This window comes from Sturnus vulgaris, chromosome 4 (assembly GCF_052056855.1).
Source record: "Sturnus vulgaris isolate bStuVul1 chromosome 4, bStuVul1.hap1, whole genome shotgun sequence".
In the NCBI taxonomy this organism is placed as follows: domain Eukaryota; kingdom Metazoa; phylum Chordata; class Aves; order Passeriformes; family Sturnidae; genus Sturnus; species Sturnus vulgaris.
Genome location: NC_142246.1, coordinates 1,793,054 through 1,818,241, shown reverse-complemented (window position 1 = coordinate 1,818,241; position 25,188 = coordinate 1,793,054). Strand labels below are relative to the sequence as shown.

The 25,188-nt window shown below is 55.4% G+C and overlaps 1 protein-coding gene and 1 long non-coding RNA gene across 9 annotated transcripts in view; one reads left to right on the top strand and one right to left on the bottom strand.

Annotated features, from left to right (window-relative positions):
* Positions 1-63: 63 nt before the first annotated feature.
* Positions 64-2,534, bottom strand: LOC148223836 (uncharacterized). 3 transcript variants are annotated; one of them, XR_015802977.1, is made up of 3 exons: positions 2,379-2,534; positions 1,305-1,614; positions 64-189 (listed from the first exon to the last, which is right to left on the bottom strand). It is a non-coding gene; the product is annotated as an uncharacterized LOC148223836 (long non-coding RNA). The 3 variants fall into 3 exon arrangements; XR_015802975.1 differs by lacking the exon at positions 64-189 and adding an exon at positions 452-1,215; XR_015802976.1 differs by lacking the exon at positions 64-189 and adding an exon at positions 452-1,195.
* Positions 73-25,188, top strand: part of DCTN1 (dynactin subunit 1) — a 50,920-nt gene continuing 25,804 nt past the window's right edge. For 3 of the 6 annotated variants that reach the window (XM_088162922.1, XM_088162921.1, XM_088162919.1), the window contains exons 1-3: positions 11,548-11,793; positions 14,469-14,547; positions 16,662-16,693. In XM_088162922.1, the coding sequence (XP_088019048.1) occupies positions 11,566-11,793; positions 14,469-14,547; positions 16,662-16,693 (339 nt within the window). In that variant the 5' untranslated portion in view covers positions 11,548-11,565. Of the gene's footprint in view, positions 115-11,547; positions 11,794-14,468; positions 14,548-16,661; positions 16,694-18,509; positions 18,531-24,440; positions 24,459-25,188 lie in introns of those variants that run through there. The other 3 variants (XM_088162920.1, XM_088162917.1, XM_088162918.1) reach the window with 3 other exon arrangements.

The following is a 25,188-nucleotide window of genomic DNA, read 5'->3' as shown; positions in this document are numbered from 1 at the left end:
TGACGCCCAGCGCGGCCGTAGGGCCGCGCTGGGCGTCAGGCACCGCGCGGGGCAGCCCGAGGGGGGGCCTATTACCGGGCGGGGTCGACGGCGCCGGGAGCGGCCGGGCCGGAGGTACCGGGAGAGGCCTGGGGGGAGGTCGGGGTCTCCCGTAGGGTCTCGGGGATGGCGGGAGGTGTGGATTTGGGGCTGGGGAAAAAGTGAGAGGTGTCGCGGTGTTGGTGGGAAGCCGAGCGACCTTCGTTGTGGGCGTCTGGGATGTTGTGTGGGGGTGGTGTGGGGTTATAAAGGGGTGTTGGGGGGGTGTGTGAGGGGTCTGAGGGGGTGTGAAGGGGTGTTCGGGGGTCTGAGTGAGGGGTTTGGGGGGGTCTGCGGGGGTTTAAAGGGGTGATGGGGTCTCTACGTGGGTGTGGGGTGGTGTAAAAGGGTGTGTGGGGGTCTTTGTGAAGGATTTATGGGGATTTGGAGGCGCCTATGGGGGTGTTGGAGAAGGTTTAGGGAATTATGGAGGGATGCCTGAGCGATTCCAAAGGGTCTGGGGAGTGTTTGGGGTCTGTGTGAAGAATTTCTGGGGCTCTGTGGGGGTGTATATGTTCTAGGGGGTGTTGGGAGGGTTCTGTGTAAGGGATTTGTGGGGCTCTAAAGGGGTTTATGTATCTTCACGGGGGTACGGGGTTGTTCTTGGGGTGATTTAGGGGTGGGTGGGTGGATCTGTGGGAGAGTTCGGGGTCTGGGAGCGGTTTATGGAGATGTGCAGGTGTCTGTGTGGGTGTTCGGGGGTGGATTTAGGGATGTTTGAGGGCATTTAGGGGTTGTGGGGGGGATCTGCAGGGGTATTTAGGGGTCTATGGGGGTGTTTGGGAGGATTTAAGGGTCTTTGGGGGAATTTAGGGGTTGTGGGGGATGTTTGGGGGGGATTTAGGGGCGTTTGGGGGCATTTAGGAGTGTTTGAGTTTTGTATGAGGGGTGGTCAGTGATGGGATGAGGGCGGCGCTTCCCTGTTGGGATTTCGGTCCGGGATTGGGAAAGTTTGATCTGGAGGGAAAGCAGAAATGACTCAGCCCCGCGGGGTAATTAATGCCCGGGCTAATTGGGGGGAGCTCATTAAGCGTGGCAGGCACGGATGGATATTCCCGGTCTTGGATCCAGGAAAAGCACAGGATCTTCCAGCAGGGGATTCTGTGTGCTGGGAATTCTGGCAGAGCACGACCCGCCCTCATTAGCATAATATGAATAATTAATTATCCGTATCAATGAATGAATAATGATTAATTACGGGATGAAATGCAGGCAGGGCCATTTACCTGTGTGAGGTGTGTTGGTCCTGGTGGCTCCAAAGGTGCAATGCCTCCCTCTGGACTGGTCAGGAAATTCCGGAATTCCAGAATTCCTGTCAAGAAGGACCTTCCTGGGCTGTTCCACTTCAGACAGGCCCCGATTTCATGCAGCATTTTTTGGGTTCCCGTGTTGGTTTTTAAAAATTCCGGGTCTGTGCGAGCTCATCGGGAATTTCTGGAATGTGCTGGGTGTTTGTCACCTGCCCAGGTGACCTTGGAGCGATTCCTTCGTTCTTTCCTTTCTCCCTCCATTCCCAAACGCGGAGCTGGGTGGTGGCTTTGGGAATAAACACAAGGATTAAATTCCTTTGGTGTATTTAAGGGGCAAAAGGAGGGATTTTAATGGATTTCAGCGTAGGGAGCTCTGGATTCTGGGGTTGTCCCGAGGTGGGGGTCACATTGTGCTGATTCTCCAGAGCCTCAAATCCCACCCGGGAACTGCTGAGACAAAATTTTGGGAGGGTTTTTGCACCCATTCCTTAGTTTTCCAGAGGAAAATGCCTAAAGAATGGAAAACAGGGAAGGGTATGGGTGGTGAGGATGGCAGGGATGTGGGAACTGCGTGCGCGGCTGGATTGTCCCCTTGGCATGGTGCAGAGAGCTCTGCTCCCAGATTTTCCAGGGATTGGGGTTTTGATGGATTGGGTTTTTTTTTTTGGAGGGATTTGGGCTTCGATGAATTGGGGTTTATGGATTATGGAATGACTTCCAGCCCTGGGTATTTCCCCCCACCTGCTCCATGCCGTCATTTACCAACCCTCTGAGGGAAGGGGCTGGTCAGGAATTCCATAAGGAATGAGGGAATAAAGTTTAAAGCTGGGGATTGCTCGGAGCAAGATCCGAGGGGGTTTGGGAGGGTAGAAATCCAGGGATTTCTGCTCCAGCAGCCGAGCAAAGTTCTGCATGGAACGAGCAGTTCTGTCGCTCCCATTCCCTGAGGACCGAGCCGTTCAATCAGCTTTTCCTGGGAATGATCCCAGTTGGAATGAGCCGGGAATCCCGCGGGGTGTCAGAGATGGGGATGAGCTGAAATCCACTGACCTCCCTTCTGCATCCTCGGCGTGTCCGGGCGTTGCTGTGGCTACGGAGCATCATCGATTCCCCCGGTGGAGCCGGGAATGCGCCGGGAATGCGCCGGGATGATCCCGCGGGGTCGGGGGTGGGAAGGAGGGGGCTGCGGGGGCTGCGGTGGTGCAGCCGTGCAGGGCGCAGGCTCCAGCGCCGGGTCCTAGCGCCGGCATCACCTGGAATGAGGTCCCGAGAGGGGGGAAAAAATGGGATTGGGAGGGACCTCCTGGTTCTGCACAATTCCCTGACAGGAGGGTGGAGTCGGGAAGGGTCGGGTTCTGCTCGCTGGGAATTGATGAGAGGGAACAGCCTCAGGCTGTGCCAGGTTTAGGTTGGATTTTGGGAAAATTCCTTCGTGGAAAGGGTTGCCCAGTCCTGGCAGTGGCTAATTCCCCATCCCTGGAGGGATTTAACAGCCCTGTGGATGTGGCATTTGGGGACATGGGCAGTGGAATGGTTGGACTCGATGGTCTCTGAGGGATTTTCACCTTAAACCACCCCATAATTCCATGGAAATTGGTGTGAGACCCCAGTGGGTGACACTGTGTCCCCCCTCCAGTTTGTCTTGTTCCCAAGTGACCTGGCTGGGTGGCCTCATTTTGGGTGAATGTCCCTAATTTGGGGGGGAACTGGTCCAGCTCTGCAGAGGGGACCTGGGGACAAGGCCTGGAGGGACAGGACACAGGGAATGGCTCCCACTGGGAAAGGGGAGATTGGTCTGGGATTCCCAGATTTGCTGTGGCTGCCCCTGGATCCCTGGCAGTGTCCAAGGCCAGGTTGGATCCACCTGGGACAGTGGGAGATGTCCCTGCCATGGATGGGGGTGGCATCGGATGAACTTTGAGGTCTCTTCCAACCCAAACCATTCCATGACTACAGGATTCTGATTTCTCTCTACTGAGGGACTTTTGGGGTCCCCTGGGATTGTTCAGGGCTTGGAGAGGAATTTAAAAAGTCTTAAACTCGCTCTGGATTTATTTTGACTCATTAAAGACCAAACCCCAAATACTAGTTTAGGTTTTCTCTCCTGAACTCAGTTTCCTGACAAACTCAAGCTGCTCCCAACCCCAAAATCAGCTTTGTGGAGGAATTTCACCAGAGATGTGTATAAAAAATATATCAGAATGCAATAAGGTGGAATTTTGCTCCTGCTGGATAAACAGAGGGGGTTTCTGAAGGTTTTTAACCTCCCTCCTCCTCGTGCTCCCTGAGCTGGGGGTGTTCCAGCTGCTCTGCAGGGGACTGGCTTGTATCCCAGATCCCAGGGAAAAGCCTGGAGGTTGAGGGGGGATATTTCTGCACTTCTTTTCTCTGTGATGATGAATTAGACAAGAGAGTTTGGGCAGCAGGAAATCTGTGTGGATCCTGCAGAGCCATGGCTGGGGTGGTTTGTGGGGGGATCTGTGGCCTGGGAAGTGGCGTGGGTGGCACTGGGAGTCCCTGGGAAGTGGCGTGGGTGGCACTGGGAGTCCCTGGAGCTCTGTGACACCCGGTGCTTCCTCCCAGGAGAGTGAGGATCACTCCAGCCCCAGCCAGGTGTGACCCTGAGGATACTCTGGGCTGCTCCATCCCAGTGTCCATCCCAGTACACAGCTCCAGAGATGCACTGAGCAGCAGTGGGAGCACAAGGCAGTGCCTTGTGGTGTTCCTGATAAATCCCAAAATACCTGGTATGGGATCCTGATTCCTGTGCCAGGAATCCCCTGTGCCAGTCCCATCCCTGCTCAGCGCACCAGGAAATTTATTTCAGTCATTTAATCAGATTTTGGATGTGTTTCCTTGGAAAAGGAAAATTCCTGGAAGTCTCAGTAAGGTTTATTTATTCTGAGGATTTTTTCAGCTGGAGCAGCAGTTCATGCTGACATGGCAATGCCCAAGTTTGGGGGAAAATTGGGATTGTTCCTCTTTGTGCAGAGCAGGTTTGGCCCCAAATCCATAGGTTGTGGTGAGGGTGGAGCAGCCAAAGCCCTGTTGGAGGTTGGGGTGTTCCCAGAGAGCTCTGGATCATCTCCCAGAGCTTTAATTACCAAAACTTCCCATATCCCCTTGATTCAGGCACTAATAAAACTCCTGCCTTACTTCAGCTTCGTGTTTAAGCTCAGGATCCTTGTGGGTCTTTCCCAGCTCAGGATTTTCCAGGATTCTTTCCCTCAGGGGTTCGTTTTCATCCCAAATCCAAGTAGTAAATAAAACAGGAGATGGTGAGTGGTGCCTGTGACTTTGTTGTCTTGAGAAATGGGATATGCTGGGAGGTGCCAATGGGATATCCATGACTTGAAAAGGATTTTCCAACTTAAAGAATTCCATGATTCTATTCTATGATTTTCAACACAGGTTTGTCAGAGAAGCTGTGGCTGCCTCTGGATCCCTGGAAATGTTCCAGGCCAGGTTGGATGGGGCTTGGAGCAACCTGGGATAGTGGAAGGTGTCTCTGCCCATGGCAGGGGTGGAACTGGGTGGGTTTTGATATCCCTCCCATCCTAAACTATCCCATGATCCCATGAAATTGTGTTTGTATGGGAAAAATTCCTTTATGCTTCAGTTTAACACAGAAAACTCTGACTGAGGAGGAGGAGGAGCTGTGTGAAGTTTGTAATTTTCTTTTTAAATTAACAACCTGGTTAATGTAACACCTGGGAGCAAAGCCTGTCTGGTATTCCCTGGTATTTTCCTGGTTTTGGGTTTGTCCTGCTATTCCCAGAGCTCTGTGAGAAGAGCAGTGTGGAGTTCCCATCCTCTGAGGGGATGCTCCCAGAGCTCACCCTTCCTCCCATATGAATTCCTGCTGAAATTCCATGCCCGTTTCCCGGTTTTCCTTGCACTTAGAGGAAGCATTCTTGATTTTGAGTTCCCTCTTGGCATTCCAGGCTCTCCTTGGAGCACAACCCCTGCTGAGCACCTTCCAAGTGTTTGTGTCCTTTTGTTCCCCTCCTGGCTGCTCCCTGGCTCTGGGATCAGCCAGGATCCCAGAGGAGGATCCTGCAGGGGAGAGGAAGAGCAAAAATCCTTCAGAATTTAGGAATTAAGAAGAAATCCTTCCCTTTGAGGGTGCTGGTTGCACAAGTTGCCCAGAGAAGCTGGAAGTGCCCAAGGCCAGGTTGGACAGGGCTTGGAGCAGCCTGGGATAGTGGAAGGTGTCCCTGCCCATGGCAGGGGGTGGAATTGTTGGGATTTAAGGTCTCTTCCCACCCAAACCATTCCCTGAGTCCATAAATAAGTGACACAGGTGATATTTGCTCCCAGATTCTGGCAGGGAAGCTTCCAGTTTCCCCTTCTATGGATAAAATAATTCACATTTTCTAAATCTTCTAAACTGATTATAATCTGAGGCTGAGGGGAAGGAGCTCATCCTCTTTGTAGCTTTTTGGAGAATTTTGTGTGGATTTTGTGCGTGTAAATTTTCCTTTAAACCATCGTGGAGAGGGGAAGCAGCTCCAATGACCAGCAGATACCTGAGGCGACTCTGGTTGAGTTCCTAGTGGTCCCAGTGAGAAATTCCCAGTTTCCAGCTGGGTTTTGTGGTGTTTATCCCAGTTGTGCATTGTTAAAGCTCCTTCCCTGAGGCTGCCAGAGTTCCAGGAGTGTTTGAACAGCGCTCTCAGGGACAGGGTGGGATTGTTGTGATTGGGGAGGAGTTGGATCCATGATCCTGTGGGTCCTTTCCAACTCGGGATATTCTGTGGTTTGGGGGGGGGGTGCTTCCATGTTTTTGGGATCCTGGGCTTGGAATGTGGGGCAGTGGCCAGTCCTGGTGGCTCCCAAATCCCCTGGTCAGCCCGGTTAGCAGCGGGAACAGTGCCCAGAAGAGGGGTGAGGGCGTTCATTTGGGATCTGTCAGCTCAGCCAGGAACAATGGGACACAACGTCACCTGTCACAGCCAGGAGCAGGACAATTAGCGATCATTCAAGCTGCCCATAATTAACCCCTCGGCCTCCGTCCACCCACGGGTGCTGCTCCCGGGGATTTGGGACAAACCCCACTCCGGGGGCGTTGTTTTTCCTCAAAATTCTCCACGAAGGGAAGAGCAAGTGGGGCAAACCTTGGCTGGGGTCACGGCGGGCGCCGTGCGGGAGGAGTTTGGGGTGTCCCTGCCCGGTGGCCACCACAGGGCGAGCAAGAGGAGGCCTGGAGTGGCCCGGTGCCTCTTCTTGCGGGGAGCTTTAGGACCCAGCGAGTGACAAGTCTGGAGCGGCACTGGCGCAGAGTGGCTCCATCGGCAGCGCTGGAATTCTCTGTATCCCTCCCTCGGAGCATCCTCGCCCAGAAAAGGGCTTCCCTCCCCTCTTGTACCGCCCGGCAGAGCCTCGGGGGAGGGGAGGGGGGCTCGGGGATGCTGGGATCAGCCGGGACGCTGGGAAGAGCCGCTGGATGCTGCCGGCCGTGAGCTGGGAGAGAGCTGCTGGCTGCAAATCGGGAATCTCTGGAGCGCGGCAGCATGGCCCAGGGCAGGAGGCACGCGTCCGGCCGGGTAAGGGGTGTGGGGGGGGGAGGCTGACTCGACAGCTCCTGTCGCGACAGATAGCCACGCTGTCGCAGCGAAAATAGCTGGGTTTTGTAGGGAAAGCTCGATTGTGCTCCCGTATCCCTGGAATGTGGCTGGCACCTCTCTCGCTGACAATAATGCCGGGAGGGGAGATGGATGCTCCGGTTTGCACCAGGGCCGGGTCTTTTGGCCGGAGTTACCTGCCCGTGTAGGTGATTATCCTAATTAATTACTGCTGTTAATTACCCCGGCTCCGGCTCAGCCCCTTCCCGGGGCTCTGGCACAGCCTTGCCGGGGCTGCTCAGCACAAAGATCCCGGCGTGTTTTCATCCCCTCCCTCCGGGTGGCACCGAGCGATGCTGAGCTTCCTTCCGCGGGCCTGGCAAGCGCTTCCAGGTTTTTCCGTATTGCAGCTGCCCCTGGGCTGTGCTGTGCGGTGCCAGCGGCCCCCCCCGAACCCGGGCCAGGCCTTTCCCGGGAGTTTCTCTCGCTGTCGCCGTGTCCCTGTGTGGCCACCGCGGTGACATTGTGTCCTGGGCACTGCCAGCGCGTTTGGGCCTGGCTGTGCCAACTTGGCAGCGACTCCAGGATGGAGCTGGGGAGGGCAGACCCTTCTCACCTCTCCATGGGACCCCCAGACCCCTCTGTGGGCACCGTGTGCTGTCTGCTGTGGGGTACACCAGGCCCGGAGCTGGTGGGATTTGGGCTGTGGCCAAAGGGATTTGGCTGCAGAGGGAGCAGCTCGGGAAAACTTCCCAGCCTGGAACCTTTTTTGCCCACCCTAGCAGGGTCTGAGTGTGTGTCTGGGCAGGTCTGTGGGGGCTGGAGCCTCACACTTGCCCCTTAAACCTCTTTGTTTTCCATGAGGGAGCAGGAAGGAGGGGTTGGAATTCCAACCTGAGTCCTGACAGCTCTGTCGTGACAGCCTGAGGGGATTTGGGGGCTCCAAGGGGGTGGGGGAGCAGGAAAGGCTCCAAGGGCTGATGGAGCTGGGGATCCTGGAGGTCCCAGGAATTCTGGGGGTCTCAGGACAGCACTGTGAGTAGATTATCCCTGTTTGGCTCACATGGATTTTGGAATGGCCACTACAGGGACCACGGCTGTACTGGCCCTTCCTGGGGCTGGTCACCCACACCGTGTCCCTTCTGGGTTTTGGGGACACTGCTCCTGGTGTCCAGAGACACCCACACCCTCCCAGTTTGTCAGCCTGGAATCCAGTGCCACCATGGTGGTGAGGACTTCATCCCAGTGTCACATCCTGGTGTCACCCACGGCAGCCACCCTCAATCCCAGGGTGATCCTGACTCGGTGCTGACCAGGCTTAAACCCGGAATTCTTCCCAAGTCTTTCCCTCTTCCAGCTTTGTGGGCCGTGCCTGGAATTTGGATCTTGTCAGAGCTGGCTGCTCGGGATTCTCCCAAAACTTTTTTGATCTGAGCTTTGAGTGGCAGTTTGAGGCTCCATCAATCTCACCTGCGTGGGGGAGGTGCTCCTGGAGGAATACACTGAATATTCCCGGGGTGATCTGCTGGCATGGAGCAGAACTGAAGCCCTCAGGTTCAGGTGGAGCACAGGGATGACCCAAATCGCTGGGAATTCATCCTGTTTTCAGTGCCTTGCCTTCACAGAGCAGACAGGCTGTGGATGTCTATCATGCTTCAAAAAGGGGGGAAAATGGGGAAATGCTGGATTTTGGAGCAGGAGGTTGTGGGGAGCACTCTCTGGTGGTGGTGGCAGCACAACCACATCTTGTCCCTCACCTGGTGTCCCTGGAGCAAGATGGGAGCTCTGGGATGTGGGACAGGCTCCTCCTGGGCTGGTGGCTGCTCCAGAGGTTCAGCATTCCTGGTTGTTCCTCTGGCTGCCCCATTCCCAGCACTGCCCTGTGCCCTGCTCAGTTCTCCCACTGCCTTCACTGTGAATCCCTGGATTCCCCATTTACTGGGATTTAGGAGTTTATTCCCCTTCCAGGCTGTCACTGTGAGTGGCCTCAGCCCTTCTCTCTTCCCATGTGGCTTCCCACAGTTCTGCTCCTCCATCCTCTTCCATTCCCAGGACTGAGGGGATCCACGAGGAGCTGGCCTGGGAAGCTGAGGAAATTCTGGGTTGTGTCACCAGCTGCTGTGCCGTGGTGTCCCCAAAGATGATTGTCCCCATGATTGTCACCACGGCCAGGAGGTGTGACCACAGGTGTGTCCACCTCTCCTGGGATGGCCACTGGATCCCCAGCCATGGTCACCTGGCTGGGACATTGGAATGCCCACCCCACCTGCTTCCAGCTGGGACAGTCCTTCCTCTTGTAAAACCTGGATTAATCAATTAATTGGTTTGAGTGTTCATGGAAATTCCAGTTGGGGGTTTTTATCCATTGGATTGGAGCTTCCAGGTGTCCCACAGACCAATTTCTGATTAATTGGAAACAGAAGGTGGAGACTCAGTGCCTGGTCCTGAGGGATGGGATGGGATGGGATAGATTCATTCTGAGCTCTCCTTTCTTTCCCAAGTGTGAAAGTCTTGGGAAAAGTTTCTGTAAAATTAGTGCTGGTTGGCAAATGTCCATCAGGGACAGACTGGGAGAGCTGGGAATGTTCCCCTGGAGAAGGGAAGGCTCCAGGGAGAGCTCAGAGCCCCTTCCAGAGCCTAAAGGGGCTCCAGGAGAGCTGGAGAGGGGCTGGGGACAAGGGATGGAGGGACAGGACACAGGGAATGGCTCCCACTGCCAGAGGTACCCCCAGGGCTTGGAATGTGTCACATCCAACAGATCTTACCTGGCTGCAGGTGCCAAATGGACAGCAGGAGGGATAAAAACTCCTCTCCAGGAACCTTCCCATTTACTGGGGATTTGGGATTTTCCTTTAGGCTTCTTATTTTCTTTGGGCTCTGCTCTCCTTTTCTGTAACACCTGAGACACGATATTCCAGGAGGTTGCTCCCAGAACTTTGGGAGATATTTGGATCTGGAGCATCAATATTTCCTTTGAGGTCTTGGGTTTCTTAGGTGTTTGATGGATTTTGGGTCTTAATATAAGATTATTTTGTGGTGTTTGATTTCTGTCGGTTGTGTTTGGATGAAACCTGGAATTCAGGATTGTGGGAAAACCTGAATCCCTGGTTTTAGTCACAAAACCCCAAACTCAGTGGGTTCACTCTGCATTCTGGCCTCAGGAAGTGATGTGCAAGGGAAGGGGGTGGTTTGTTAGGATTCCAGGAGCTTCCAAAGTCCCCTGGGTTCTTCCACAGGCTGAGGATTCCCTGAATCTCCCAAACCCCCTTGAGGGGGTTGAGGTTTGTCCACAGGGCCTTCCCAGCACTTCTGGGTGAAAGAGGCTCTGTTTTCCTGGGATAAAGAGCAGATTCTTTGGCTGAAGGCAGGCCCAGAGCAACCAAAATTCCACATTTCTGCACAATGACTAGAACCAGTGACACATGGGGTGGGGGAAATGCCAAACTGATCCTGTTTTGGGGCTTGCTGGGAGGTTGGGATGAGTGGGAAGATGGAGCAGGGAACATCCCTGTCCCCTCTGGGATAGAGGCAGTGAGGCTGAAAGGTGTGAGGTGTTTTGGGCATCTCCAGAAGATCTGGAGAGGGGCTTTGGACATGGGATTGGATTCCCACTGGAAAAGGAGAGATTGTGGTAGGATATTGAGAAGGAATTCCTGGCTGGGAGGGTGGGGAGGGGTTGGACTCGAATTCACAGATTTGCTGTGGCTGCCCCTGGATCCCTGGAAGTGTCCAAAGCCAGGTTGGACAGGGCTTGGAGCAATTTGGGACAGTGGAAGTGTCCCTGCCCATGGCACAGGATGGGCTTTAAGGTCCTTTCCCACCCAAACCTTTCCATAATTCCATGATTAATCTGTTTTACTCAGGCTGATTGCAGAGCAGGGGGCATTGGGGATGGATCCCAACAAATTTCCCTGGGGTTTCAATAGTCTTGAGGGTCCCCACTACCCATGGAGTTCCTCACATCCATCACCTCATAGCTGCTCCAAGAGCATTGACCACCTGGATAACCTCACCTGAACCCAGGTGCATCCCGGGGTGTCACACTTGGAGTGCCCTGGTGCCTGCTGAAATAAAAATATGGATGTAATGTTTATGACAGGACCATGGAATCATGGAATTGTCGAGGTTTTAAATCCCTCCAGGGGTGGGGACCTGGAAAATTCCTAGGAGGAATTTTCCCAGTATCCAGTGTAAACCTCCCCTGGCACAACCTGAGGCAGTGGACAATGACAATCCCACCTGGAAAGCTGCTGGACTTTCCCACCCACATTCCAAGGAGTTCGGGCTCAGAGACCACCAGGTCCCAGCAGTGTGAAGGGATGGGACAATGACCTGTGTCCTAAGCAGCCTGTCTGCTCCTGGGCACAGAATTAAACCATGGGAATGCTGATCAAATGGGAAAAGATGGAGCACGAGTTGGTTAGGACTGACCAACTGTGCTGCTCTTGTGGTTTTTTTTCCCCCCCCTCAAGGCTTATAAAAATGTTATAAAAGGGGATAAATCAGCTGTGTGACCCATGGATGTGCCATGGTTTGTGGCTCCTGTTCAGGAGCAGGAATCACCCAAAATAAAAAGGGTCGGAGATGAACCATTCCAATATCCAACCCTTGTGTCCATCCCACCTTTCTGAGCGCTGCTCTCCCCTGTTCCCCAGGCCTCCAGCACGCCCAGGATGAGCGCTGACGGCGGCAGCAAGCCCCTCAAGGTGGGCTCCCGTGTGGAGGTCATCGGCAAGGGCCACCGAGGCACCGTGGCCTACGTGGGGGCCACCCTGTTCGCCACCGGCAAATGGGTCGGGGTCATCCTGGACGAGGCCAAGGGCAAGAACGATGGCACGGTGCAGGGCAGGAAATACTTCACCTGCGAGGAGAACCACGGCATCTTCGTCAGGCAGTCCCAGGTGGGTGGGATCCCAGCGTTCTGGGATCCTCGGGATCGTGGCTCGGTTGTTAAACACAGGGAAACAGCTCTGGGGGTTTTGGGAATCTTCGTTTCCCACGGGCTCCAAACCCAGGTGGGATCTCACCCTCTGAACAGTCCTTGAGGTTTTGGAATGAAAACAGCATGGTGAATTCCCAGTTGTTCCATTCTGCTTCCCAGTGAAGTGCCCAGCCCTGTATTTACCACCTGCAGCAGGTGGAGTTTGGGACGGATCCCCCCGGTGGAGTTTGGGATGGATCCCCAGATTGATCTCAGATGTTTACCTGGCAGCAGATCCAAGGAATTTTAATTCAATCATGTTTACCTGCAAGGAGGTAAAGCACACGGTGTGGGTGCAGCTGCTGAGATTTGCTGCTCGTGTGCTGCAGCAGGAGCCCCCTCCAGAGCAAACGTTCTCCAGGTTAATTCATTGTGTCACCTTCCAAGGGCAGAGAGGTGACACCAGAGGGCCCCAGCCAGCTTCTGTCCCCACCCCATGGCCTCTCCTTGCCAGGACCTTGGGATTGGGGGACAGAGGGAAGCTAAGCACAAAATGAGGGCATTTGGGTCCTGGGATCCATCCCAGCATCCACTGTCCCATCCATTGGAAGGGCCTTTGGATCGTGCACAGTCAGAGGCTGTGGCTCATCCAGGAGATATTCCAAGAATCACTGAGGTTGGGAAACACCTTTAAGAGGAGTCCAGCCATTCACTTCTTCAGTCCCTTTGTCACCAGTTTGAGGCAGGATGAGGGAAAATGATCCCCATCCATTAAATAATAGGATAAACACAGGGAGCTGAACCCACCAGAGCTGGAGGCAAGGCAAACTCCCCAGGAAGCTTTTCATGGTTTTATCCAACTCAAATGCTGTTGGTGTGTAGGAATTGCTGGATGGAGCTCTGCTCCTCTCCTGGGATCACCATGGAGATTTTCCAAATGTAATTCTGCCACGCTCCCAGTTCCCCACATTAAAACTGGACACACGCACCCGGCTCCTTTGTCCATCTCTCTTGGCCCCTCCTGCCAGCTGGGAGAGGCTTTGAGGGGTTGACAGGGAAACTGTTGGGTCTGCAGGACCGGGAGGGACCTCAAAGTCCCCCCAGTGCCACCCCCTGACAGTCAGGGACACCTTCCACTGTCCCAGGCTGCTCCGAGCCCTGTCCAATCCAACGTGGCCTTGGGCACTGCCAGGGATCCAGGGGCAGCCACAGCAAATCTGGGAATTCCATTCAAGCCAGGAATTCCTTTCCAAAATCCCAGCCCAATCTCCCCTTTCCCAGCGGGAATCCATTCCCCTTTTTTGTCACCTCGGCCTCTGGGCTGGGTGTGCAGTGAGTGATGCTCAACCCTCACCCCAAAATTCCAAAGCTGGGGAATGGATGGGGACACACCTGGAGCAGAGATGGGAAGTGGGACAGATAAACAGCCCCCAAATCCCCTAAATCCTCCATCCCAGAGCAAAGCTGTGGATGCAGGGCTGTCCCAGCAGGTCCAGACCTGATCCCGAACCATCCTGGGGCACAGGGAGGGTCCCCAGTGTCCCCCAGCTCCCACCTGGGGGGCACAGAGCGGGGACCCCACCCCTGGCACCCCTCGAGAGGGGCAGAGGGTGCTGGGCTGGAATTCCCAGAGGCTCTGGATGGGGCTGGATGCATCCCCCATCCCTGGCAGTGTCCAAGGTGAGCTGGGATGGGACATGGAGCAACCTGGCACAGTGGGAGGTGTCCCTGTCCATGGCACTGGGTGACACTGGGTAGGATTTAAGGTTCTTTTCCACCCAAAGATTCCCTGATTCTAACCGGGCTGGCAATTCCAGGCATGGCTGTTGCTTTTCTGGTGAGTGGAAATCCCTGATTTTGGCATCACCTGGAGCTGCCTTTCAGCTCCTGCTGGCAGAGGAGCTCAATGGTCACCATGTCCCCAGTCTGTGGTGGCAGTTCCCAGTGTCACTCTGAATCCAGCCCTGCTCTGTCCCTGTCCCCTGCCTCTCCAGCACCTCTGGAATTCCCTCTTAGGCTGTACCTGCTGGGAAACCCCCAGACCACTCAGAATTCCCACCCTGCATGGCTGCAGGTGTCATGATTTCCTTGGCATCATCTTTTCCTTGGTCTCTTTGTGGCTTTTAATTCAATTTTCATCATTCCTGGTGTGGGGAATCTTCCCAAAATGGAATTCCTGTCTGACAGCTTCCCAGGTTATTTTGATTTTTAAGCTGAACTCGAAGGTGGGAGGTGGTGATGGATCAGGAAAATTCCTGCAGGAACAATTTTGGAGGTGTTGATCTGAGGCACAAGGATAGTTCTCTCTCAGGGATCTAAGCCTTCCCAACCTCATTTTCCATGTTTATCCAGCAAAAACGCATCCAAAAATAGTTCACCCAGAGAAATCCCTGAATCTAGTACAGATGTTCCAGGCTGTAAAATCCAGAGCTTTGACTTTCCTCATTGCCTGTGTGAATATTCCGTGCTCCCAATGGGAATAAGGAATGTGTGGTTGTTTTTCAGGAAGGTTGATGGCAAAGCCAGAACGATGAAATTAAAAATCTTTGCCAAAACCATGGGATCTGCTCTGCAGAACCCATTCCCAGAGGGATTTATTCCCTGGTCTCCCTGTTTGGGAATTTTGGGCAAGGATGGTTGTTGTGTTTTTTCTAGATCCAAGTGTTTGAGGATGGAGCTGACACAACATCCCCAGAAACCCCGGAATCTGCTGCCATGAAGGTCCCTAAGAGAGGTATGGCCCAGCTGGGAAATCCTTCCCAGAGAGGTGGAAATCCTTAGTGGAGGGGATGGGAAATTATTCCTGAAAGGGATGGGGAATCCCTCCTGGACGGGTGGGAATCATTCCTGAAGAAATGTGAAATTTCTCTTGGATGGGTTGGGAATCCTTTCTGGAGAGATGGGGAATCCCTCCTGCAGAGGTGGGAAGTCCTTCCCAGGTGAGATGAGAAATCCTTCTTGGAGAGAAGGAGGAAATCTGTCTTGGAGGAGTGGGAATCCTTCCTGCAGAGATGGGAAATCCTTGAGAGACAGAAAATCTCTCTTGAAGCAGTTGGGAATCCTTCCTACAAAGGTGGAAAATCCTTCCTGTAAGGAAGGGGGAAATCCTGGACTACTTCCCAGTGGGAATGCAGAACCACTGAACCACTCTAAGCCTATGGAATTGTAAAATCCCTATGGAATTGGAGCATCCCTGTCTCCAGCCCCTTGCCGTGCCCCATTCCCACCCGGGGACAGGGATCCCTTCCCTCTCTCCTCTGAGCATTCCTTCCCCGTTTCCCACATCCCTCAGCCCCGCCATCCCTGGCTGTGTGCCCAGACAGGCTTCCCTCCCTCCCTCTGAGCTCTGCTTTGTCGGGAATGTTTTCCCCAGGCTCTGTGGGATCCCGGGAGCTGCCGGAAGGGGCTCTGCCAGTTTCCTGCCTTGGCTGCTCCGGCGGCTCCGTGTGCCAAGCCGGGAGCTCCGCGTGGGAAGCGTTTGTGGGATGGGGATTGACGGAGGGGGGTGGGCTGAGGGAGGTGGGTGTTGGTTGTGGGTGGGATTTCTCCTCTGCCGGGAAGTAGGAGGTAAAATTAGTTGTGAAAAAGGGAATGGACCCTTCCCTGTTCTCTGCTTTGGATGCTGCAGCTGGCGTAGAATTGTGGAATAGTCATGGATTCATTTAGGCTGGAAAAGCCCTCGGACACCCCCGACAGTGTCCGTGTCCCCGAGTGCCACATCCACAGGGCTGGTAAATCCCCCCAGGGATGGGGACTCCACCCCTGCCTTTCCAAGAAGGAATTTTCCCAATATCCCATCTGGCACAGCTTGAGGCTCTTCCTTCTCCTCCTGTCCTTGTTCCCTGGGACCAGATCCCAATTCCCACCTGGCTCCAGGAATTCAAGGACTTTTGGAGAGTCAGAAGTTCCCCCCTTGAGCCTCCCTTTCCCAGCTCTCTGAGCTGCTCCTGGTGCTCCAGCCCCTTCCCAAATCCTTCCCTGGACACGATGGACGCTGGGTTGGGACAAACCAACCAAGGAGGAGCAGGAGGAGCCCGGGCTGCAGGTGGGGTGTGGGATGATGCTGTCAGGGATGCAGGGCTGGGATGTGGCTGCCTGCCAAGCGTTTCCATGGAAACAGCAGCTGCTGCAGCAGCACTGCAGTCTGGGGTGCAGGGATGGCTCTGTCACGGATCCAGCACAGGATGGGACACTCTGGGGGAGCTGCTGGTGACACAGGACACCTGGGCGAGGATGGGAAAGAGGGACAGGACACAGGGAATGACTTCCCACTGGAAATGAGGAGATTGGAGTGGGATTTTGGGAAGGAATTCCTTCCTGTGAGGGTGGGGAGGCCCTGGCACAGGGTGCCCAGAGAAGCTGTGGCTGCCCCTGGATCCTTGGAAGTGTCCCTGGAGCAACCTGGGACAGTGGAAGGTGTCCCTGCCCATGGCACGAGGTGGGGTTGATGGGATTTAAGATCCCTTGCCACCCAAACCATTCCGTGATTCTGTGTCCCCAAGTGCCACAATCACATGGGTTTCAACCCCCTCTGCCACTCCCTGAGCAGCCTGTGCCAGGACCTTGGGAATCCGTGAAATCCAGGGATTCAGCCCCAGGAGAGCAGTGGAACTGCCCCAGTTCTGAGGTGTATCCAAGTGTTTGCCTTCCTCATTCAGCAGCTCCCAGAAGGAATTCCCTGTTCCCCCAAACCCACACCCTGTTGTGCCACCATTTCCTGACTCTGCTTCACTCCCACTTCCCAAAATTCTCCTGTCCCCCTGCCGGGTGCCCTCTGGCTGCAAGGACCCTGGGATGGGGACAGGGATGTCCCTCAGGCTCATGGCTCTGTTTCTGCTCTCTCCACAGATTCCCTTGATGCCACCAAGGCCAGCAAACTGGTGAGTGACCCCAGCACTTTGTCACCTCTGAGAGGTTTTCATCCCTTTGGGAAGAGCACGCAGACACACTTCCATGGAATAAAATGCCCATGGAAAAGCGAATTTCTCCTGAAACCCATAGGAAACAAGGTGTCAAAGTAATTTTCAGCCACTGGCCAGGAATCAGTTGTTTCCTGAGGGATTATCCAGTGCAGGTGCTGTGTCACACATTTTCATTTGAGTTCAGCAGCATTCCCTGGCTGCTTTCTTGAAACCCTGACCCTCATGGAATCCTGGAAAGGACCTCAAAGCCCCTCAGCTTTTCACCTTCCACTGTCCCAGGTTGCTCCAAGCTGGCCTTGGACACTTCAGGGATCCAAGGGCAGCTCTAAGGACCCTCCCCTCTGAGTGTCTTCATCCAGGAGCTCCAGTGGTTCCTGGGATATGGATAGGGACGTGTTGTACCCAAATGTGAGGGCTATTTCCTAAGGAATGGGAATCTGGAGTGGGTTCCTGTCCTCAGGAATGGCCATACAGGTGTGAGCTAGTGAGGAATCATGGAATACTGAGGCTGGAAAAACTCTCTGAGCCCATCAAGCCCAGCTGTTCCCCCAGCACTGGCCAGGTCACCAGTCCTGGGGGCCAGGGATGGAACTGGGTGATCCTGGGGACACAGTGGGTGGGTTTGTGTGTTTTGGGGTAGAAACTGGATTTTCCATGGGGATAATCTGGCCCAATTGAGATGTGGGCAGTGTGGGATAGGAAATGGTGGGGACAGGGGTTTCTGTGCATGTGGCACCTGTGGGGCTGGGTTGGGGAGCATTGGAACTCAGCTTCCTGTGCTGCCATTCTGGATAATTCCCAGGAGTGGGAATTCTGCTGCCCACCCTGCTGTGGGGTTGGATGCTGGGATGGGGCTGGAGCAGCACCTGGAGGTTCACTGGGCTCAGATCCTGGGGAATGTGAGCTCCAGCTGGAGGGGAGGATGGAAATGGATTCCCTGCCCTGCGTTTGAGGGATTTGGGAAGGTTTTTGGCTTTTCCTGCTGAGTGGGGTGTGATCCATCAGCCCCTGGCACAGCTGGAGCCTTTGCTCCATGTGCTCTCTGCTTCATCCTCCTGGTTTAATTCCACCCTGGAATTCATTAGAAGACAAAGAGAATATTTAGGAAACCTCAGCATTCTTGAAATCAGGGAATGGGATTGTTCTTGGAATATTTTTGTGCTGTTGATGTGGAGAAGGAGTTAGGAGAGGAGATGCTGCTCTGTGTGCAGCTGTGTTCCAGGGCATTCCCACTGCTTTGTCATGGAATCCTGGAATGGTTTGGGGGTGGGAGGGACCTTAAAGCCCATCCAGGGACATTTTCCACTATTCCAGGTGGCTCCAAGCCCCATCCAGCCTGGCCTTGGACACTTCCAGGGATCCAGGAGCAGCCACAGCTTCTCTGGGAATTCCATCCCAGCCCCTCCCCACCCTCACAGGGAGGAATTCTTTCCCAATATCACTCTCCCTGCCCTCTGGCAGTGGGAAACCATTCCCCCTTGTCCTCACATCCTCTTTCTCCTGCATCCTGGGAGCTCCTGGCCCCCCAGTCCCTTTAACCTATGAAATTATTTATTCCCATTTGGACATGTCCTGACTCCTCAAATTCTCCATGCTGGGAAGGGCAGGAGGTGAATCCAGAGCGAGATGGTGACTCCAGGGCTGTTTTCTCCTTAATCTACTTAAATCTCCCTGATTATATTTTCTTTCCTGGCATTCCTGCAGCCTGGTGGGGGGGGTTCCTAGGAGAGCCTCCAGGCCTGTCTAACATTCCTTCTGTTCCCTCCTCACGCAGCGTGGAGCCAAACCCAAAAAGGTGCTGTTTGTCCCTTCCCCGCGCGGGGCCGCATGCCGGGGCCATCGTCATCCTCACTGTCCCCATCCCGCTCCATCCCAGCGCTGCATGGCTGTCCCTGCATGTGCTCCCAGCCAGGGAGGGGACATCACTGCGGGTGGTGTCACATCAGCCTGGAATCCTGGAATGTTTGGGTGGGAAAAGCCTCTGAGGCCAGCGAGTTCGAGCAGTGTCGCCAAGTGTCACGTCTGTGGGGTTGGGAAATTCTCCTGGGAATGGGGATTGTCCCCCTGCTCTGGGCAGCCTCTTCCAATGCTTTACAGCTCTTTCCATGAAGGAATTTTCCCACTATCCAGCCTGAATCTCCCCTGGCACAACCTGAGGCCATTCCCCGTTTTATAAACCCATTTTATAAACCCTGAACCCTCCAGTGACTCAGGGACAAGTGGCACCTTCTCGGTGTCCTGTCCCTGGGCTCTGGCTCCTCTTGGGGACACTCAAACCCACCTGGTTTGTGACAATTATTGAAGCCAAAAATCTTTCATGCAAGGATGAGCTGAAACTCCAAAGGTCTTGGCAAAGAATCCTGGAATGGTTTGGGTTGGGATGGACATGAAAGCCCATCTCATTTCACGCCCCCGCCAGGGGCAGGGACACCAAATCATCATTCCCTGCTGGAAATTTGGGGAATTTTTTTTTCCCCCCTGGGAATTTTGCCAAGAGAAAAGCCAAGGTGGGCACTGGAGATGGGGCGGTGGGGGGAGAGGTGGTACCTGTGCATCCTTTGGTCCAGATTTGCTTTCCAGCTGCTTCCGTGTCGATTTTTGGGTGGAAAAATGCTCCAAAGAGCTCTGTTTGTCCATGGGAAGTCCAGAGGAGAGGAGCAATGTGGAATCAGCTGAGACCCTGTGGAGACAGGCCAGGAGCAGCTTCCCCCAAGTGTCCCCTCCTTGTGTCCCCCCAGATCCAGGTCTCTTCATGTGCCTGAGGCTTCAGGGTCCGTGTGGATCTCTCATCCCGGTCCTGCTGGCTCCAAGGGGCTCTGTTGGGATGAAATTCCTGTTTGGAATGTTGGGTTCTTCCTTCCCTGTCCTTGTTCTGGTGGGTTTGCAGCAGCTCTGTGTCCCCACTGTGTCCCCACTGTGTGCTCGGAATTGTGGCTGGGATTAGGATCGTGGGGGTGGGACAGGCACTGTCCCGAGGATCACGGATCTGTCACTGCCCTGAGGATCTGGAGCTGTGACTGTCACTGTCCTGAGGATCACGGATCTGTCACTGGGTGATCTGGGGCTGTGACTGTCACTGTCCTGGGAATCATGGGGTGTGACTGTCACTGCCCTGAGGATCACAGATCTGTGACTGTCACTGTCCTGAGGATCATGGGTTGTGACTGTCACTATCCTGGGGATCTTGAATCTGTGACTTGTCCTGGGGAATTGGATCTGTGGCTGTCACTGTTCTGGGGGTCATGGATTTGTCACTGTCCTGAGGATCTGGATCTGTCACTGTCCTGGGGATTGTAGTGACAGTCATTCTCCTGAGGATCATGGTTCTGCGGCTGTCACTGTCCTGGGGATCTGGATCTGTCCCTGTCCTGACCCTCGTCCTGGCCGCATGGTCACACCTCACACAGGGATGTCCCCATTGAGGGACAGCCCCGTGCCAGGCCCTGCTGTCCCCTCACAATTTAACCTTTTCAGCCACTAATGACCCCGAGAGCCCCCCCTGCCCCTCGGACAGCTCCTGCCCCACACAGGGATGTGCCATGGGGGTGGGGGGAGCCTGGATAATGAGAGTAATTAGCAGGTAAATCCTTGTTCCGGAGATTACAGCGGCTCCTGTGTGTCAAATATAGACTTTAATCGTGTCCAGAGCTGCTGCCAGATGGGCCCTTCCTCCCCCTGCTGTGGTCCTTCCCCGTTTTCCATGGATTTGGCAGTGGTGTGGCCATTGTGGCTGTTCCCAGGGCTCGGAGCAATGGCCACTGGGGGTCCTGTCCCTTGGCTGTGACACTGTGTTGGGGTGTCCTTGTTCTTGGAGCAGGAGGTCCAGGCTGTCCTCAGGAGGTGCTGGCCTCTCTCCTGGGCCAGGCTGGCTGGGAAGGACCCCAAAATTTGGTTAAAGAGCAGGAAAAGGGTCTTTCCCAGGCCATTTTTGTTGTGTTGTCTTCATCCCCGTGGCAATGTGTCTGTGGTGGTGACAGACCGATCTCTGGAGTCTGGGTCTCTGGACCCAGGTGGCACTGGGTCACAGATGTCACCTTCCAGGGACACAGAGGTGGCAGGGCTGTGGTGGGAGCAGAGGGCTCCTAGGAATGCAAAGAAAGGCTCCAGCAAAAGCTCTGCCTCGCTTGGGGGTGTCAGGGGGTGCTGCTGGGGTCTGAGCCACTGTGGGATCATGGAATTGTGGAATATTTAGGTTGGAAAAGCCCTCTGAGACCACTGAGTCCAACTTGGCACTGCCAAGGCTGTGTCCCCAAGTGCCACATGCACAGGTGGCACGTGCTGGTGCTGTGACCCTGCTGTTAAATCCTGTCCTGCCACCTCAGGTCACCTGTCCCCTGCAGCTGCAGCCAGTTTGATCCCTGGGATTGTCCTTCAGATGGATCAGGTTTGTCCCCCTCCAGTGACACCCCTGTTCCTTTCATCCTCCCAGCGGCATTCCATGTGCCAGGGCAGGATTCCCGTGGTGTGTCCTGAGGCTGGACCTCCCTCTCTGCTGGGCAGCTGCTCTGATCTCATCCCAGGGTGCCCAGCTTGTGGCTGGGTCAGTGTCTGGGTTGTTATCCCATTGTTATCCCAGTGTTATCCTGGCCTCCATGAGGGAGTGCCCAGGTCAATCTCCGGGTTGTTATCTCGGGGTTATTCCGGTGTTATCCCGGTCTCTGTGCAGGAGTGGGTGGGTCAGTGTCTGGGTTGTTATCCCAGTGTTATCCCAGTCTCCATGCAGGAGTACCCGGGTCAGTGTCCCAGCTGTTACCCCGGTGTTATCTTGGTCTCCATGCAGGAGTGTCATGGTTGTTACCCCGGTGTTATCCCGGTCTCCATGCAGGAGTGGCTGGGTCAGTGTCCGGGTTGTTATCCCGGTGTTATCCCGGTCTCCATGCAGGAGTGGCTGGGTCAGTGTCCGGGTTGTTATCCCAGTGTTATCCCGGTGTTATCCCGGTCTCCGTGCAGGAGCAGATGGTCCATTCCAGCCCAGAGCAGGTCCCAGCTGCTCTGTTGAACGCAGAGCAAGCCCCGTTAATCCTTTAAAGGAGCGGATAATCTGATCAGCTCCAAACCCCCACCTCATCCCAGCTGCCCAGACTGTGTCCCATGGCAGGGCCTGGATAAACCCAGAGGTGATTTTCCAGGCACTGCTGTTCCTTGGTGACATCCCTGTGGCAGCTCTTTGTGTCCCCAGGGGAGTCTGTGGTGATTATTTTGATGTCACCCTCTGGGGCCAGGAGCTGAGCAGCATCTGGTGCTGAAAATGGATGACTCCATGAAAAAGAGCTGGAGTTAACCCTGGCATCTCCTCTCCAATCTCCCCAAGAGCCAGGAATTCTCCCATCTGTGGTGGTGCCACAAGCTCCTTCTCATTAATTTAGGATTAAGAAACCTCCCTTCCCCATCCCTGGGAAGTTTCAAGGACAGCCCAAAGCACCCAACACCATTTTCCTGCGGTTAAATTGCATTTTCTCCCTGCATTTATTGGATCTTTGTGTGGGAAGAGTTGATATATTCTGGATTTAGGGAGCAGAGCTGTGTGCAAGGAGAGGAGCTGGTTCATTAGAGCAGCTCTAATACCCATAATTATCTTAAATTTAAATCCATGTGAGCCTGCATGTGGCTCCTCCAGAGATGGACACAGCACTCGGATCATTCAGGGGCTTAAAGCCACGGATCCGGGATGATTTCATCTGGAAATGCTTCTTGAGGGGTTCCTTTCCCAGTGGTTTGAGTGAGGGCTGGTGGGAATGGGAGGGAGATTCTGTTGGGAGCATTGGGATGGATTTGGATGACACCAAAAGCTGGGTCTGTGTCAGCTCTGGCTCCTGAAGGGGTTTGTGATGCCCAGGCTGATGGAGGTCGGGGCTTCTTCATTAAGAGATGCAATTCCAGCTCCCAAAAATGTCCCTTGGGATCGCACCCCTACCCCTAGCGCCTGCCAGAGGGAGCCGTGGGAGAGCAGATCATGGAATGGGCTGGGTTGGAAGAGACCTTAAAGCCCATCCATGGACACCTCCCACCATCCCAGGTGGCTCCAAGCCCTGTCCAGCCTGGCCTTGGACATTCCCAGGGATCCAGGGGCAGCCACAGCAAATCTGGGAATTGCAGCCCAGGCAGGAATTTCTTTCCAAGATCCCAGCCCAATCTCCCCTTTCCCAATGGGAAGCCATTCCCTGTGTCCTGTCCCTCCATGCCTTGTCCCCAGTCCCTCTCCAGCTCTCCTGGAGCTCCTTTAGGGACTCTGAGGATTCCCTGGAATTTTCTGTTCTCCAGGTGAACATTCCCAGCAATCCTGACTCCAGAGCAGAGGGGTATAGAGGGTTTGGATTGGAAGGAACCTTAAAGCCCATCCAGTTCCATCCCTTGCCATGGGCAAGGACACCTCCCATTATCCCAGGTTGTTCCAAACTCCATCTATCCTGGCCTTGGACACTTTCCCCACAGCTGCTGGATCCAGGGGTTTTTCAGGAATCAGATCCCAGCACAGATCAGTTGGACATAGGATGTCCCTACAACCCTGGGGAGGCTGCTTCCAGGGAATGTCAACCCTTTGGAGAAAAGAGGCCTTTAAAGGCTTTTTCCAGGAGATTGGCAGGATTGTGCTGAGGATGTGGAAACACTTGTGGTAAAATCCCCTCTGTGTGTGGAGGTGAGCCCGGGGTACCCTGAGCTCCTCTCCCCTCCTGGTGTGGAAATATTGGGAAATAATGCAGTTGGATGAGGTCTGTGTTCATGTTACATAATATAATGCAATATATGGGATTTAAAATTCCTGCTTGTAAAGGGAGCTGCTGTCCTGATCTCCAGCACTCCATGGGACAGGACACGGATTCCTGGAAAGTTTGGAGATGCTGCTTGGTGGCATCCTGTGGGTTCCTAGCAGAGTTCTTGTCCGGGGACAACGGGAATGCCGGGCAGGAATTGCAGGAATGGTCCTGGCAGGGCAGCGAGGCTCAGGACGTGCTGGACACCACCCTGAGTGCCCAGCGCGCATTTTTAGGGCAGGGATTTTGGGGCAGGGGCTCTCCGAGGCACGGGGGGGTCTCTCCGCACCCTCAGCCGGGCAGGGCTGCCCGTGTCGGTAGGAGGTGCGGAGCTGGCGCTGGGTGATGGCAGCGCGGCAAGATGGTCCCTCTGTCCATCCGTCCATCCCTCCGGGCTCGGCGCCGTCCGTCTGTCCATCCAGGCTCCGCTCCGTCCGTCTGTCCTCTCCCGGGGGATTTACCCAGCGCTCGCAGCCGCCGGCGCCGGGCGGGTTTGGCTGTGCGGGCACCGCGGGGATGCCGAGCGCAGCCACGGAGCCTCCTGCACGGGGGAGCATCAGCATCTCACCCGGGGGGGATGTCCCGGGGGGCTCTGAGCCTCTGAGAAACCCCCCCCCCCAGTCCCCTCCCCGAGCGCAGCATCACATCCGCACCATCCTCATCCCCATCCTCATCCGCACACCGCCCGGCTCGGTGCAGCGCCCGGCGGTGCGGCCCCTCCGCGGTGATGTCATGAGCCGCCGGGGCGGTGGTTGGAGCCACCGGCGGAGCGGGGACGAGCGGCCGCGGCCGGGGGGGGCTGCCCTGGACCCCCTAAACCCCCGCCGAGCCCCCGGGCAGGACCTGGCGAGCGGCCGGCGGCGGCCGCGGCCATTTGCCGTGTCCGGCCGTGCTGACTGACCCGCTGCTCCGTCTCCTCCCGCTCCGGCCGTCCCTGCGCGACGATGAGGCAGGCCCCGGCCACACGCAAGGTACGGTCCGCGCCCGCATCCCCCGGCATCGCATCCCCGCTTCCCGGCCGCCTCCTCGCTCTTTTTCCCCCCCGTTTTCCCCGTGTTGATGCTGCCGGGCTGTGATTTGGGAGCGTGACGGGCTCGGGGAGGAGGGGGGCGGTGGGTGAGCATCGGTTCATGGCTGGCTTTGCCTTCCAAAGCTCCCGGAGTCCCCTGTCCGTGTCACCCGGCCAATGCAGCGGCTCTGCGGCTCTGCCGGGGCCCTGTCCTCGCTGCCGGTGCCGTCCCTGCTCTGGGGGATGCTGATGCCATCCCTGTCCCCGCTGCCGATGCCGTCCCCTCTGCCTCGGGGGTATCAGTGCTGTCCCTGCTTCCCGTGTTGTCCCTGCTGCTGGTGCCATCCCCTCTCCAGGGGTGCCAGTGCCATTCCTGCTGCTGTCCCTGTCCCCACGGCTGGTGCCATCCCCACTCCAGGGGTGCCAGTGCCATCCCTCCTGCTGTCCCTGTCCCCACAGCTGGTGCCATCCCCACAGCCTGACTGTGCTGTTCCTGCTGCTGGTGCCGTCCCTGCTTCCAGTGCCACCGGTGCCCACCCTGGGGAAGCTGCGTGTCCATAATCCTGGTTTTCCTGTTGGGTTCAGCTTTTGGCATTCCCATAGGCTGGCAGTACCCGGGTCCCTGCCAGGCTGCCATTCCCGCAGGTGACAGCGCGGGCACTGGCCTATATGTTTATTTTTAGTGTAACCAC